The 12,935-nt window shown below is 44.3% G+C and overlaps 1 protein-coding gene across 1 annotated transcript in view; it reads right to left on the reverse strand.

Moving 5' to 3' along the window:
- The window catches only part of LOC106583479 (dihydropyridine-sensitive L-type skeletal muscle calcium channel subunit alpha-1), a 52,819-nt gene extending 41,967 nt beyond the window's left edge, over nt 1–10,852 (reverse strand). The window contains exons 1-6 of the mRNA XM_014167709.3: nt 10,263–10,852; nt 5,662–5,767; nt 2,244–2,383; nt 1,903–2,045; nt 477–629; nt 188–393 (exon numbers count right to left, since the gene is read on the reverse strand). Of these exons, the coding sequence (XP_014023184.1) occupies nt 188–393; nt 477–629; nt 1,903–2,045; nt 2,244–2,383; nt 5,662–5,767; nt 10,263–10,453 (939 nt within the window). The 5' untranslated portion in view covers nt 10,454–10,852. The remainder of the gene's footprint in view (nt 1–187; nt 394–476; nt 630–1,902; nt 2,046–2,243; nt 2,384–5,661; nt 5,768–10,262) is intronic.
- Between the last annotated feature and the right edge of the window lie 2,083 nt (nt 10,853–12,935).

Here is a 12,935-nt window from a genome sequence, read left to right on the forward strand (position 1 = left end):
GATGTAATACAGTAGTAATGTACAGTATATGGCTATAGGGGGTGATGTAATACAGTAGTAATATACAGTATATGGCTATAGGGGGTGATGTAATACAGTAGTAATATACAGTATATGGGTATAGGGGATGATGTTATACAGTAGTAATATACAGTGTATGGGTATAGGGGGTGATGTAATACAGTACCCAGTATAGCACGTCGGTCCAGCCCTGGGTAGTGATGCACTGGTAGACAGTGAGCATAGCGAAGCCCAGATTGTCAAAGTGTGTGATGCCGTTGTTGGGTCCGGCCCAACCTGCCCTACAGTCTGTCCCGTTGATGGTACAGCGCCGTCCGTTACCGGCTTGGGCACAAGGAGATGGCTTCTCATTCTCCACCGTGGCTATGATATCTGAAGGCCAATTGGGGAAAAGATATAGGCAGGGTGAGTGTGTGTGTGCTTGTATATGCATAAATGTGTGTTCTGTTCCTTACTTGTGCCTGTGTAGTAGCAGGTTTTGTGCATCTTGCACTTGAAGAGCTCCAGTCCCACGATGGCATAGATAGTGACCATGAAGAATACCAGCAGGGAGATGTGGAACAGAGGTAACATGGACTTCAGGATGGAATTCATCACCACCTGCAGGCCTGGAGGGTGACCACACATTTTAAATGTCAAAGGCCTAGTAGTCGACCAATGTTTAGTTAACTTAATCAGACTGCAAACTCACTGGAATTATCCAAATCAAGTTGTGTTTGACACTAGCAGTGTTGCTGAATGAAAGGGTTTTCAGAATGAGGTTGTGGTGAGCGCTAGGCTCCTCTCACCACCAACGTGCTCTCTGCTTCCTGTAACTGGGCAACGTGCTCTCTGCTTCCTGTAACTGGGCAATGTGCTCTCTGCTTCCTGTAACTGGGCAACGTGCTCTCTGCTTCCTGTAACTGGGCAACGTGCTCTCTGCTTCCTGTAACTGGGCAATGTGCTCTCTGCTTCCTGTAACTGGGCAACGTGCTCTCTGCTTCCCGCGACAACAGGGCGATCATTGTTTTGAATGCGCCCGAATTCCCCGCAAAAAATATAATTTACCGTTAATCCTCGTAATTTCCCAGTAATTTAGAACGTTAGTGTTTGCTTATATCAACCATTTCTGTTAATTCATTAAATGTATTAGGCTAGGGCTATTGCGTTAATTTACCGTTCTAATTTAGAACGTTAGTGTTTGCTTATATCAACCATTTCTGTTAATTCATTAAATGTATTAGGCTAGGGCTATTGCGTTAATTTACCGTTCTAATAGTCAGAGTTTAGACATATTGTTTGCAGAGTTTACAAACTAGGCTATGCTACAATAGTGAATTTTTGGGGGGGTTTATTTAGTTTCATTTCTCCGATGTCTTTTGTTTGGATCGCTCCGTGTGTGTCTGGTTTCTCTGTCACGCCAAGGCGTGTATCCTATGCCTACTGTGAGTTGAGATTAAAGTGTTCAGTTTAGGAACTGTGATGACATATCATAATTAAGTATAATTTTGACTCATTTTCTAATGTAATGACTGATATGGAAATTGCCCTAAATGAACCAGTTTCTTAGTAATTGCCCACTTGGTTGGGCCCAGTGCATACAGTAGGCCTTGTGTTTGAGGTCCTTAAAGGCAGATTCATTTTGGTTTCTCAAGGGGAGGCTGTCTTGCCCTATATACCTGTGTCCATTCAGGACAGGTTAAGCCTGATTCAGAGGCTATTTATTTTGACTGTTGCCATTGTATCTATATTGTAAAACTACGATGACTTTTTGTTTGAATATGTTGTATTATATGGATCAACAAGACTTGTAAATAAATCTATACATTAACCTGCCTTGCCTTCTGCTGATTTCCTGCCCTTATGACTGCTACAAGGTCTCTATTTTACAGTGATCCTTACTGGGGACTCCAGAGACCAGCCTGAGGGGCCGGAGCACCCTGAACGCCCTGAGGGCCTTCATATCGAAGCCTCCTCCCTTCTCCCCTGGTTGAGCCTCCACACCACTGATATAGGTGATGGAGTCACCGATGACTGCGAACAGCCTGGAGAGGGAGAGAAGGGGGAGAGGATAGGGAGAGGGGGAGAAGAGAGGAGAGGAGTTGCAGAGGGAGAGGGAGAGGGAAGAAGTTCAAAGATAGAGGAGCACGAAAGGGAGATAAACAACATCATATGGGTTCACAGAAAGAAAAGTTCTAGCATGGCAGTACATTTCCATCTCCATATCCGTTGTCCCTACTTACCCCACAGACACACAGACAAAGTCCAGTATGTTCCAACAGTTCCGTAGATATGCATTCTCGTGAAATAGAAATCCATAGGCTACTATCTTTAGAAAGCACTCTATGGAGAAGACGATGAGGAAGATGTACTCCAGACTTTCCTGTAAAACATCAATGACGGCTTGTTAGGGTATCATAATGTACTAACTACAGTTCCCATAATTCCATGTGTAATGGAGTACAATTCATTGATTCTGCTTGGTAGCAAATGCTCCAAACACGTTATAACTGATGGCTAGTTTGTCAGGGTTTAGGAGTCAATGACACAACAACCATTTCTAGTATATTCTTTTTACACTCCACAGGGAATATTGAGTCGTTTTCTAGTATTTACAAGAATTAATCTGACTAAGTCATTGATCCTGCTTGGTACAAATCCCCCAGTAAAGCTCCCTGGTGTTGTGTGTATTTCTGTCTCTCCTCTCCCATTACAGGCCAGGCTTACAGGGAATGTCCCCGCTGACTAACAACTGAACACTTCAGAGCTAAGGTCCCTAAAACGGCACCAACTCACTCACCGCCCTGTCTGATTTGATTAACCCTTCACATCCCTCACATAGTACTCAGACAGCACCCAGGTCTCCCCACAGACAGACCTTCCTTATCTCAATGGGACTTATTATTTAGAGATAATGGTAATGATCTGGCTTCATTTTTTTAAATCTACAAAGCAGTATATCAATTAATCAGGCTACTTATTTGTATTTGTACGGTCTGTTATATAGGGGCTCTTGACTTACAAGAGATCTAATGTGTGTATACTTTTGTGCCTGTATCATAATTTGGCAAATGAACTTAAACTTGAACTTGAAACGTGATCTTGAGCATGGGCAAGCGATAAGTAAAAAACCAAACAGGCATACGTCTGTGATGACAGATACACCAACAAGTGGTCATGGGTAATGTGTTCTATTTCAGGTATGATTTCTTAATAGGGTCTGACTATTCAGCCCACCAGGGTAAGGGCATGTGTAAGCAGTTTCACAGCGTAAAAACAATGTTTTTAATAACGTTTCAAAGTGCTGTACTGTATGTAGCACAGTGAACCTAAATTACACTGGGGTTAGATTCTGTCAAGTCATGAACATTCTTATAGGGGAATTTATAGAATGTGTCTTTGGGTTTCACACACAGACACACGCACGCACACACACACACACACACACACGCACGCACACACGCACACACACACACACACACACACACACACACACACACACACACACACACACACACACACACACACACACATATTGATTACGAGATGCGGCTCAACAGTGGCGTCACACATTCCTCTGGTGCCCCACTGAATCCGTGTGGTGTGGTAGGTGGACTGAAGAGGGGCGGTCTATATATAAAGCCTTTACACACCCAGCTGAGGGGAGTGGATCAGGGGGAGAGGACCAGGAGGGGGAGAGGGGGAGAGGGAGCACCTGTCCCTCTCAGTCAGCTGGGTCAAGGACATTATGCAGCAGGGACAGGGCCAATCTCTCTATGGGTCTGTGCTTTACAGGTAAAAAAGCTTTTGTAACCTGATCACTGCTCTGGTGTGAACAGAGTCCCTCTGTCTCTGACATCACGATGTGGCCCAGGTTAAAATCCGTAGAACAGACATCATGACCAGAAGGAACAAATTATGTTTTTTAAGCCAAGAGTCAATTTTGGAATCGGTTGCATCAAGCTCACAGCTATACATTTTTACTCTACTGTAGCCTAAGCTGCAACTGCAAACATGTAAAGTTTGAATCTGGCTCACTGCTATTTCAGCAACTCTATGAAACTCTCTTTCCTCTCTATCTAGCCTATCCAAGAAACAAAACATAAACATACGAGAGGAGTGGGACAGCCCCACTCCTTAAAAAAAGAAGAAGAAAGTGAAATGTTGCCATGCTACTGTACAGCTGTAGCTTATCAAAAGAGAAGACGTAACACAGCATCAGTCTGTATTTCCTTCATAATACTGTTTTGATGCCTACTCTCTAGTGGATGTCTGTGAGCTAAAGAAATGACCAGCCTTTATTAGGGATGCAAAAATATCCTCTTGGAGATGGCCTTTGATGGGTAGACAACTTAGCTCTAGTACAATCTGACCCAGCATTTCACAGCCTATAATAACTGAGACTACTATAATTATCTATAACAGTATTCCAACTAGTACACCACAGTATAACAACACTTTAACAGCACTTGTAAATCTTGCACTGATGTTACATAAAAAAAACATATTTTTCTTTTCAGTACACACAAGATTTGAAAAGTGCACATTCAGCCATGGCGAAAGGTGAACTGTATCTTAGATCACTCAAAAAGCCAGACCCCAAATAGCACAGGTCATTACAGTTACAGAACACCCCATCCCTTCCACCTACAGGCAGATGAAACTGAGCCTGGATCTGTGTCTCTGTAACTTTAAGTGATGGATGACTGAGATACTGCAGGTATCAGGTCAGTGGTTCCACCCCAACCAAAGCATATGGCAGCCGCTTCTCATGTGGCTGATTAAGAAAACTGCATACCCCCTCACTACATGATTCTCAGTAATAGGGTGTAGTGGGCCGAAAAGTATCCCTGGTCATTCCTGTCCTCACCCTGCTTCAACACGGCTGGATTCATACACTAAGCAACAGGTCACTATGATCCCAGAGGACATGGACATGTACAGTATATTGATGCATCATCAGGTTTCTCTGACACACAAATACACTCCTACTGTACAGCAGTCTACACTCACACATGTCCACTGATGATGACATACAGAGATGATAGGGTGCAGGGCTTCTTCACGTCTGTTTTGACAACCTCTATCTTTATCTCCTGATTGGGTCACTCAGAAATAGACATCTCGGTCTACCCATTTCTTAAATGGGCATTTTGTGGTTGATTTCATTATCTTTTTCAGACAAAACTCAAAATGAGCAGAACCATCATAGTTGGACAGCAGTTAGTTCCAGTCTGGCATCGGGCCCACAACATTTCAAGCCCTTGCTGCTAGATCAAATTGCACTGAAACTGGACTACACCAAACATCCAGGCCTTCGTGCCCGTTATAAGTCATGAGAAGTGTAGCCAAGATGGCCACACTAGGCTCCAGATCCCAGTCTGCTTGATTTATGAACTGTGCTCCTACAACAGAACGGTGACCAATTTGCAGCAGGGCCACGAAATAACCAGCTCATTCACCTCCATGATCAAGGTATGAATGCGGTGCTCACTACACATTCAGACATACATGTCCTGTGTATTCATGTCAGACAGGGAGGCTTCCTGTGAAAACCCTGGTTCCCAACCTCAATTCATCTAACCACAACTAGTAGAATCAGATGCTCTGCATCATATGAGATGTGAGATGGGTACTGGGTCCATACGGGTCCATACTCACCAGGTTACTGTTGGTGTTGTTGCTGTCCTCCTCAGGCATGGGAAGAAACACAGCCAGGGCCACACAGTTGGCAAAGATGGTCAGCAGGATAATGATCTCGAACGGTCTGAAGGCGAACACTCAGGAAAGGTTCAACTTACACTGTGTACACACATCCAGTGGATTACAGAGATGCAAGTACTAGCGGAAAAAGTACCTAATTTTCATACTTGAGTAAAAGTAAAGATACCTTAATAGAAAATGACTCAAGTAAAAGTGAAAGTCACCCAGTAAAATCCTACTTGAGTAAAAGTCAAAAAGTATTTGCTTTTAAATATACTTAAGTATCAAAAGTAAATGTAATTGCTAAAAGGATTTAAAATTCCTTATATCAAGCAAATCAGCCGTCAGGGTTTTCTTGTTTTTTAAATGTACGGATAGCCAGGGGCACACTCCAACACATCATTTACAAACCAAGCATTTATGTTTAGTGAGTCCGCCAGATCAGAAGCAGTAGGGATGACCAGGGATTTTCTTTTTAAGTGTGTGAATTAGACCATTTTCCTGTCCTGCTAAGCATTCAACATGTTAATGAGTACTTTTGGGTGTCAGGGAAGATGTATGGAGTAGAAAGTACATTATTTTCTTTAGGAATGTAGTGGAGTAAAAGTAGAAGTTGTCAAAAAAATAAATAGTGAAGTAAAGTACAGATACCCCCAAAAACGACTTAAGTAGCACTTTAAAGTATTTTTACTTAAGTACTTTACATCCCTGGATGCAAGATGTATACTATTAATATCATTTCAAAAGATAGTGAGATGCTCACAGAGTATCTAAACAGTGTGTGGGGTATGCTCATTTATTTTCAAACACACAGGAACACACTGATATTACCTAACCAAGCAGTATGGATGGATATGGATAGCTCTTCCACTGTTCGAGGCCTTCAGGTAGCAGACATGCATCTCGATGAGATCTTACAACCTCACCCAACTATCAGATGACTGATCTAAATAGCCTTAAGGTGTACAGTATGGTTTAACAGTGAACTGGTGCTCTAGCTAGTTTTGTGTCAGTTGTTTGTCCAGGGCTACAACAGCAACGTGTGCTGTTCGGGGGTATTGGAGGAGTTGGGAAACACTAGGTTACTGGATAACTATTAACAGCGTAACCATGGCAATCTTGACAATCTGAATCATAAAAATGTGAGTCATCAATAAAGTGAGTCTGCAGTACGTGCATGTCAGTGCCACCTGACCCCTCAATAGGGATGTCCCCATATCTAAAACACTGGAAGACGTTTGAGGCCAACACAATGGGTCAGTTACAAGAAAATTTGACATATTTACATTGCCACCTGTGGTAAAGATCAATCAATCAATCAAATGTATTTATAAAGCCATTTTTACATCAGCAGATGTCACAAAGTGCTATACAGAAACCCAGCCTAAAACCCCAAACAGCAAGCAATGCAAATGTAGAAGCACGGTGGCTAGGAAAAACTCCCTAGAAAGGCAGGAAACTAGGAAGAACCCTTGAGAGGAACCAGGCTCTGAGGGGTGGCCAGTCCACTTCTGGCTGTACCGGGTGAAGATGGTGGTGAGTTCAAAAATCTGGCTCCCTTCAGTACAGCAGATTTAAACAGTTAATCTTGTGTAATATTACACTCCTGGATGTGTAATAAATACAAAGCCATAATCAGGGTACTATCATGGATGATATACCACAACTACATTATATCACCATTCCATTCTTGTGGGCCGGCTAAGGAGTATTGGTGTCTCTGAGGGGTCTTTGGCCTGGTTTGCTAACTACCTCTCTCAAAGAGTGCAGTGTATAAAGTCAGAAAATCTGCTGTCTCAGCCACTGCCTGTCACCAAGGGAGTACCCCAAGGATCCATCCTAGGCCTCACACTCTTCTCAATTTACATCAACAACATAACTCAGGCAGTAGGAAGCTCTATCATCCATTTATATGCAGATGATACAGTCTTATACTCAGCTGCCCACTCCCTGGATTTTGTGTTCAATGCTCTACAACAAAGCTTTCTTAGTGTCCAACAAGCTTTCTCTACCCATAACCATGTTCTGAACACCTCCAAAACAAAGGTCATGTGGTTTGGTAAGAAGAATGCCCCTCTTCCCACAGGTGTTATTACCACCTCTGATGGTTTAGAGCTTGAGGTAGTCACCTCATACAAGTCCTTGGGAGTATGACTAGATGGTACACTGCCCTTCTCTCAGCACATATCAAAGCTGCAGGCTAAAGTTAAATCTAGACTTGGTTTCCTCTATCGTAATCGCTCCTCTTTCACCCCAGCTGCCAAACTAACCCTGACTCAGATGACCATCCTACCCATGCTAGATTATGGAGACGTAATTTATAGATCGGCAGGTAAGGGTGCTCTCGAGCGGCTAGATGTTCTTTACCATTCGGCCATCAGATTTGCCACCAATGCTCCTTATAGGACACATCACAGCACTCTATACTCCTCTGTAAACTGGTCATCTCTGTATACCCGTCGCAAGACCTACTAGTTGATGCTTATTTATAAAACCCTCTTAGGCCTCACTCCCCCCTGTCTGAGATATCTACTGCAGCCCTCATCCTCCACATACAACACCCGTTCTGCCAGTCACATTCTGTTAAAGGTCCCAAAAGCACACACATCCCTGGGTCGCTCCTCTTTTCAGTGCGCCGCAACTAGCGATTGGAACGAGCTGCAACAAACAGTCAAACTGGACAGTTTTATCTCAATCTCTTCATTCAAAGACTCAATCATGGACACTCATACTGACAGTTGTGGCTGCTTTGTGTGATGTATTGTTGTCTCTACCTTCTTGCCCTTTGTGCTGTTATCTGTGCCCAATAATGTTTGTACCATGTTTTGTGCTGCTACAACTTTGTGTTGCTACCATGTTGTTGTTATGTTGTGTTGCTACCATGCTGTGTTGTCATGTGTTGCTGCTTTGCTACGCTGTTGTCTTAAGTCTCTCTTTATGTAGTGTTGTGTTGTCTCTCTAGTTGTGATATGTGTTTTGTCCTATATTTATATTGTATTTATTGATTTTTTTTTATCCCAGGCCCCTGTCCCCGCAGGAGGCCTTTTGCCTTTTGGTAGGCCGTCATTGTAAATAAGAATTTCTTCTTAACTGACTTGCCTAGTTAAATAAAGGTTAAATAAATCAAATAAATAAAAATCCTGCTGTGCCCTCTCAGACTGCAGTACCCAGTCCCGCCACCAGTCTGCATCTGAGGCAGTGTTCTCACAGCTGACCGTGTCTGTTTTTAGGCTGTGACGAGGGAGGACAGGTGTCCGTACAACCCCAGGAATATCATTACGCCGCCGCTTTAACAAGCTCATATTTTACATGTCCAAAAACGTCCATCAACGGCTTCACTGGATTATAACACATCTCAGTGGACCATTACTGCAGCCAGTGGAATTACTCATAACCAAAACAGAACTGCAGCCTTGTACATGGGATTCATTATGAACAGGGTTGAATTGGGATTCAGAGCAGTGGTGGAATTGCCCTCAAGATATTATGCATTTACAAGAAAATTCAAAAAGAATTGTGTTGTCTCCCAGACACTACCCACTGTGGGTTGACTCCACTCTATCTTGATGCTACATCATGTTGTTATAAAACCCATAGTTTGAGCCCATAACTCTTGGTACAGCAGGGCTATCAACCTGTCGCTCTGGTGCTCAAGTGAGCTTGAAGCCACTCTACAGATATAACCAGTGATCAGCATGGCTGCATACTCAACTCAACCTCCATAAAATATAAAGGCTGTGTTCTAGTGGAGGCTGCTGAGGGGAGGACGGCTCATAATAATGGCTGGAACTGAGCGAATGGAATGGCATCACACACATGGAAACCATGTTTGATGTATTTGGTACAATTCCACTAATTCTGCTCCAGCCATTACCATGGGCCCGTCCTGCCCAATTAAGGTGCCACCAACCTCCTGTGCTGTGTTCAGTGATTTTTATGTGTATGTTGGACTGTAATGTCTGAGTGTATCAGAGTAATAATCATTCTACTACTGCTATATATAGAGACTCAACTTTATAAAGAGATGACTCATCACTCACTCAGCCATTCCTCAGATCCCTGAGGCAGTTGTTCCCAAACTCTCTGCTGCTAGGATCCATTTAAAGACATCAGAGTTCTCTGTGATCCACCAAATACACAAATCCTTTTCTCTCTAACAGCCCAGTCATTATCCAGACCACCATGTGGAAAACACTACTGTGTTGAATTGGCCATCAATACAAGACCAAACTAAAGGTGCATTATCAGTGTCATCAACAGTCATTTGCTATCCTGCAAGTCCACAGACAGGCTTCACTATCTGGCCATGTAAGAAACAATAGAAGTGCAGTGCTTTCAAACCATGAATGCCTGAGAGCATGACCCTGCTTCATGGTTAAAACCTTTCATATCTAGTCTGTTTGTGCTGTGTTGACAAGACGGCACAAACAGATCTGGGACCAGGCTACATCATTTCTACATGACTCTGAGCATGGCTATCAAGTGACAACCCGTCCCATTTTCCCACACACTCCTGTCCCCTGACCCCTGACCCCTGGCCCCTGACCACTAAAGGATACTTCCATTCCACGATGTTAATGGCAGCCTTGCGGAAAGGGTTCTTCAGCGTGAGGAAGAAGAGGGAGCGCGCGGGCCGAGGGTTTCCTCCAGTGGCCAGGAGCTTCTTTAGCTTCTCCTTCTGCTTTCTCTTCAGAGTTTCCTCGTCCATAATGTAGGACTGCAGGTTCGGTTCACCACCACTGTCCCCCATCTTGACTCTACCTGGAAAGTTTGGATGAAGTGAAGTCGGTCGCTAAAATGGCCTCCTCAGCCAGCCAGCTACTGTACTCCCAAACTGATCTGGTCCTCCAGATATTGGCCCAAGTTGGCCCAAGTGAAGATGGTTGCCTTCGGTGCTGTATTCCACCAGGTCAGCTAGCTCAGCTAATCTAGGTCTGCTCTGACGATGTAATCCAACTAGTCCTCTTCATAACCTGCTGGGTCTGCACTCCTCTCTCCTGTCTATATCTCCCTGTCCTCTTTCTTGGTCATACAATCTATGACTGACAGTGTCTGACTGTCTCTCTCCTGTTCCCCTCTCTCTCCCGTTCCCCTCTCTCTCTCTCTCTCTCTCTCTCTCTCGCTCGCTCGCTCTCTCTCTCGCTCTCTCTCTCACTCACTCTCTCTCGCTCCCTTTCTGATATGACAGGACTGTGCCTCTCTGTGAGAGTATTGGTTGGAGGAACAGTTGGTCAGCGGAATAATAAATATAGACAATCATTGTCATTCTGCTGCGGAGGGGTGACATGGGGGACATGGGCAAAGATATATGAGAGGGGCGAGTGGGCATGGCTGGAGGAATGGTGAATGTGTGTGTGTGTGTGTGTGTGTGTGTGTGTGTGTGTGTGTGTGTGTGTGTGTGTGTGTGTGTGTGTGTGTGTGTGTGTGGTGTGTGTGTGTCACGACTTCCGCCGAAGTCGGTTCCTCTCCTTGTTCGCGCGGTGTTCGGCGGTCAACGTCACCGGTCTTCTAACCATCGCCGATCCACCTTTCATTTTCCATTTGTTTTATCTTGTTTTCCCACACTCCTGGTTTACATTCCCTCATTACTTGTCGTGTATATAACCCTCTGTTCCCCCCATGTCTGTGTGGGTTATTGTTTATTGTCAGGTTGGCACGTTTCCGGCTGGTTTGCGCCGGGTTTTGTTTTATACCCGTGCTTTGTGGCAGCCGGTACTTTGTACTTGGTTGTTGTACTTTGTGTTGCCTCACTTGTTCTTTGGGCATTTGTTTTTGTGACGCGGTTGCGTTCTGTTCAAATAATTGCCTCAGTAAAGTGCTTTGTCCACTCATCTCTGCTCTCCTGCGCCTGACTTCCATGCACCAGCTACACCCACCGTTTGACAGTGTGTGTGTGTGTGTGTGTGTGTGTGTGTGTGTGTGTGTGTGTGTGTGTGTGTGTGTGTGTGTGTGTGTGTGTGTGTGTGTGTGTGTGTGTGTGTGTGTGTGTGTGTGTGTGTGTGTGTGTACATTTACCAAGACTGAAGGGTAAGGCAGGGTAAGACACGTACTATGTCATTCTCGTCCCTAAAGTAATATTGTGTCATTGGCTAAAAGGGTTGGAGGTGTGTCCTGTCATTGGTCGTAGCAAACATTGGCTTTGCTGTATAACTTTCAATGACTTTTTAGCTGCCTTGACAGACATGACTTCTACCACTGGAGTTGAGGATTCTCCTTATTTGCTGACTGAACCCTCCATGACCTCTGATATATGTTTGGGAATCAAGCGCAGCGCTAGTTCATACATGATGAACGGAGGAAATAAATTATCACAGTGTATTTCATTTTGTTCTGCATTTGAGTAAGCTGGGGAGGGTTGAAGCTTATTCCCATGAATGTGTTTCTTCTGAGTCTGCATTTGATGTATCCATGACAGTGAAGGATGACGTGAACTGTGGTTTCTGTTGCTGGACAATTGGGACATCAACTGTGTTGTGCTTTCCTATTTTCTGAAGAGAGTGGTTAAGGCCTAACTATGGTGAGACAGTCGTTAAGGCCTATCTAGTGGTAAGAGAGTGGTTAAGGCCTATCTAGTGTTAAGAGAGTGGTTAAGGCCTATCTAGTGGTAAGAGAGGGGTTAAGGCCTAACTAGTGGTGAGACAGTGGTTAAGGCTTAGCTATTGGTGAGAGAGTGGTTAAGGCCTATCTAGTGGTAAGAGAGGGGTCAAGGCCTAGCTAATGGTGACAGAGTGGTTAAGGCCTATCTAGTGGTGAGAGAGTGGTTAAGGCCTAGCTAATGGTGACAGAGTGGTTAAGGCCTAGCTAGTGGCAAGAGAGTGGTTAAAGCCTAGCTAGTGGTGAGAGAGTGGTTAAGGTTTATCTAGTGGTGAGAGAGTGGTTAAGGCCTAGCTAGTGGTGAGAGAGTGGTTAAGGCTTATCTAGTGGTGAGACAGTGGTTAAGGCCTAGCTAGTGATAAGAGAGTGGTTAAGGCCTAGCTAGTGGTGAGAGAGTGGGTAAAGCCTAGCTAGTGGTGAGAGAGTGGTTAAGACCTAGCTAGTGGTGAGAGAGTGGTTAAGGCCTAGCTAGAGGTGAGACGGTGGTTAAGGCCTAGCTAGTGGTGAGACGGTGGTTAAGGCCTAGATTGTGGTGAGAGAGTGGTTAAGGCCTAGCTAGTGGTGAGAGAGTGGTTAAGGCCTAGCTGGTGGTGAGAGAGTGGTTAAGGTTTATCTAGTGGTGAGACAGTGGTTAAGGC

This window comes from Salmo salar, chromosome 22 (genome assembly GCF_965601325.2).
Source record: "Salmo salar chromosome 22, fSalSal1, whole genome shotgun sequence".
Taxonomy (NCBI): domain Eukaryota; kingdom Metazoa; phylum Chordata; class Actinopteri; order Salmoniformes; family Salmonidae; genus Salmo; species Salmo salar.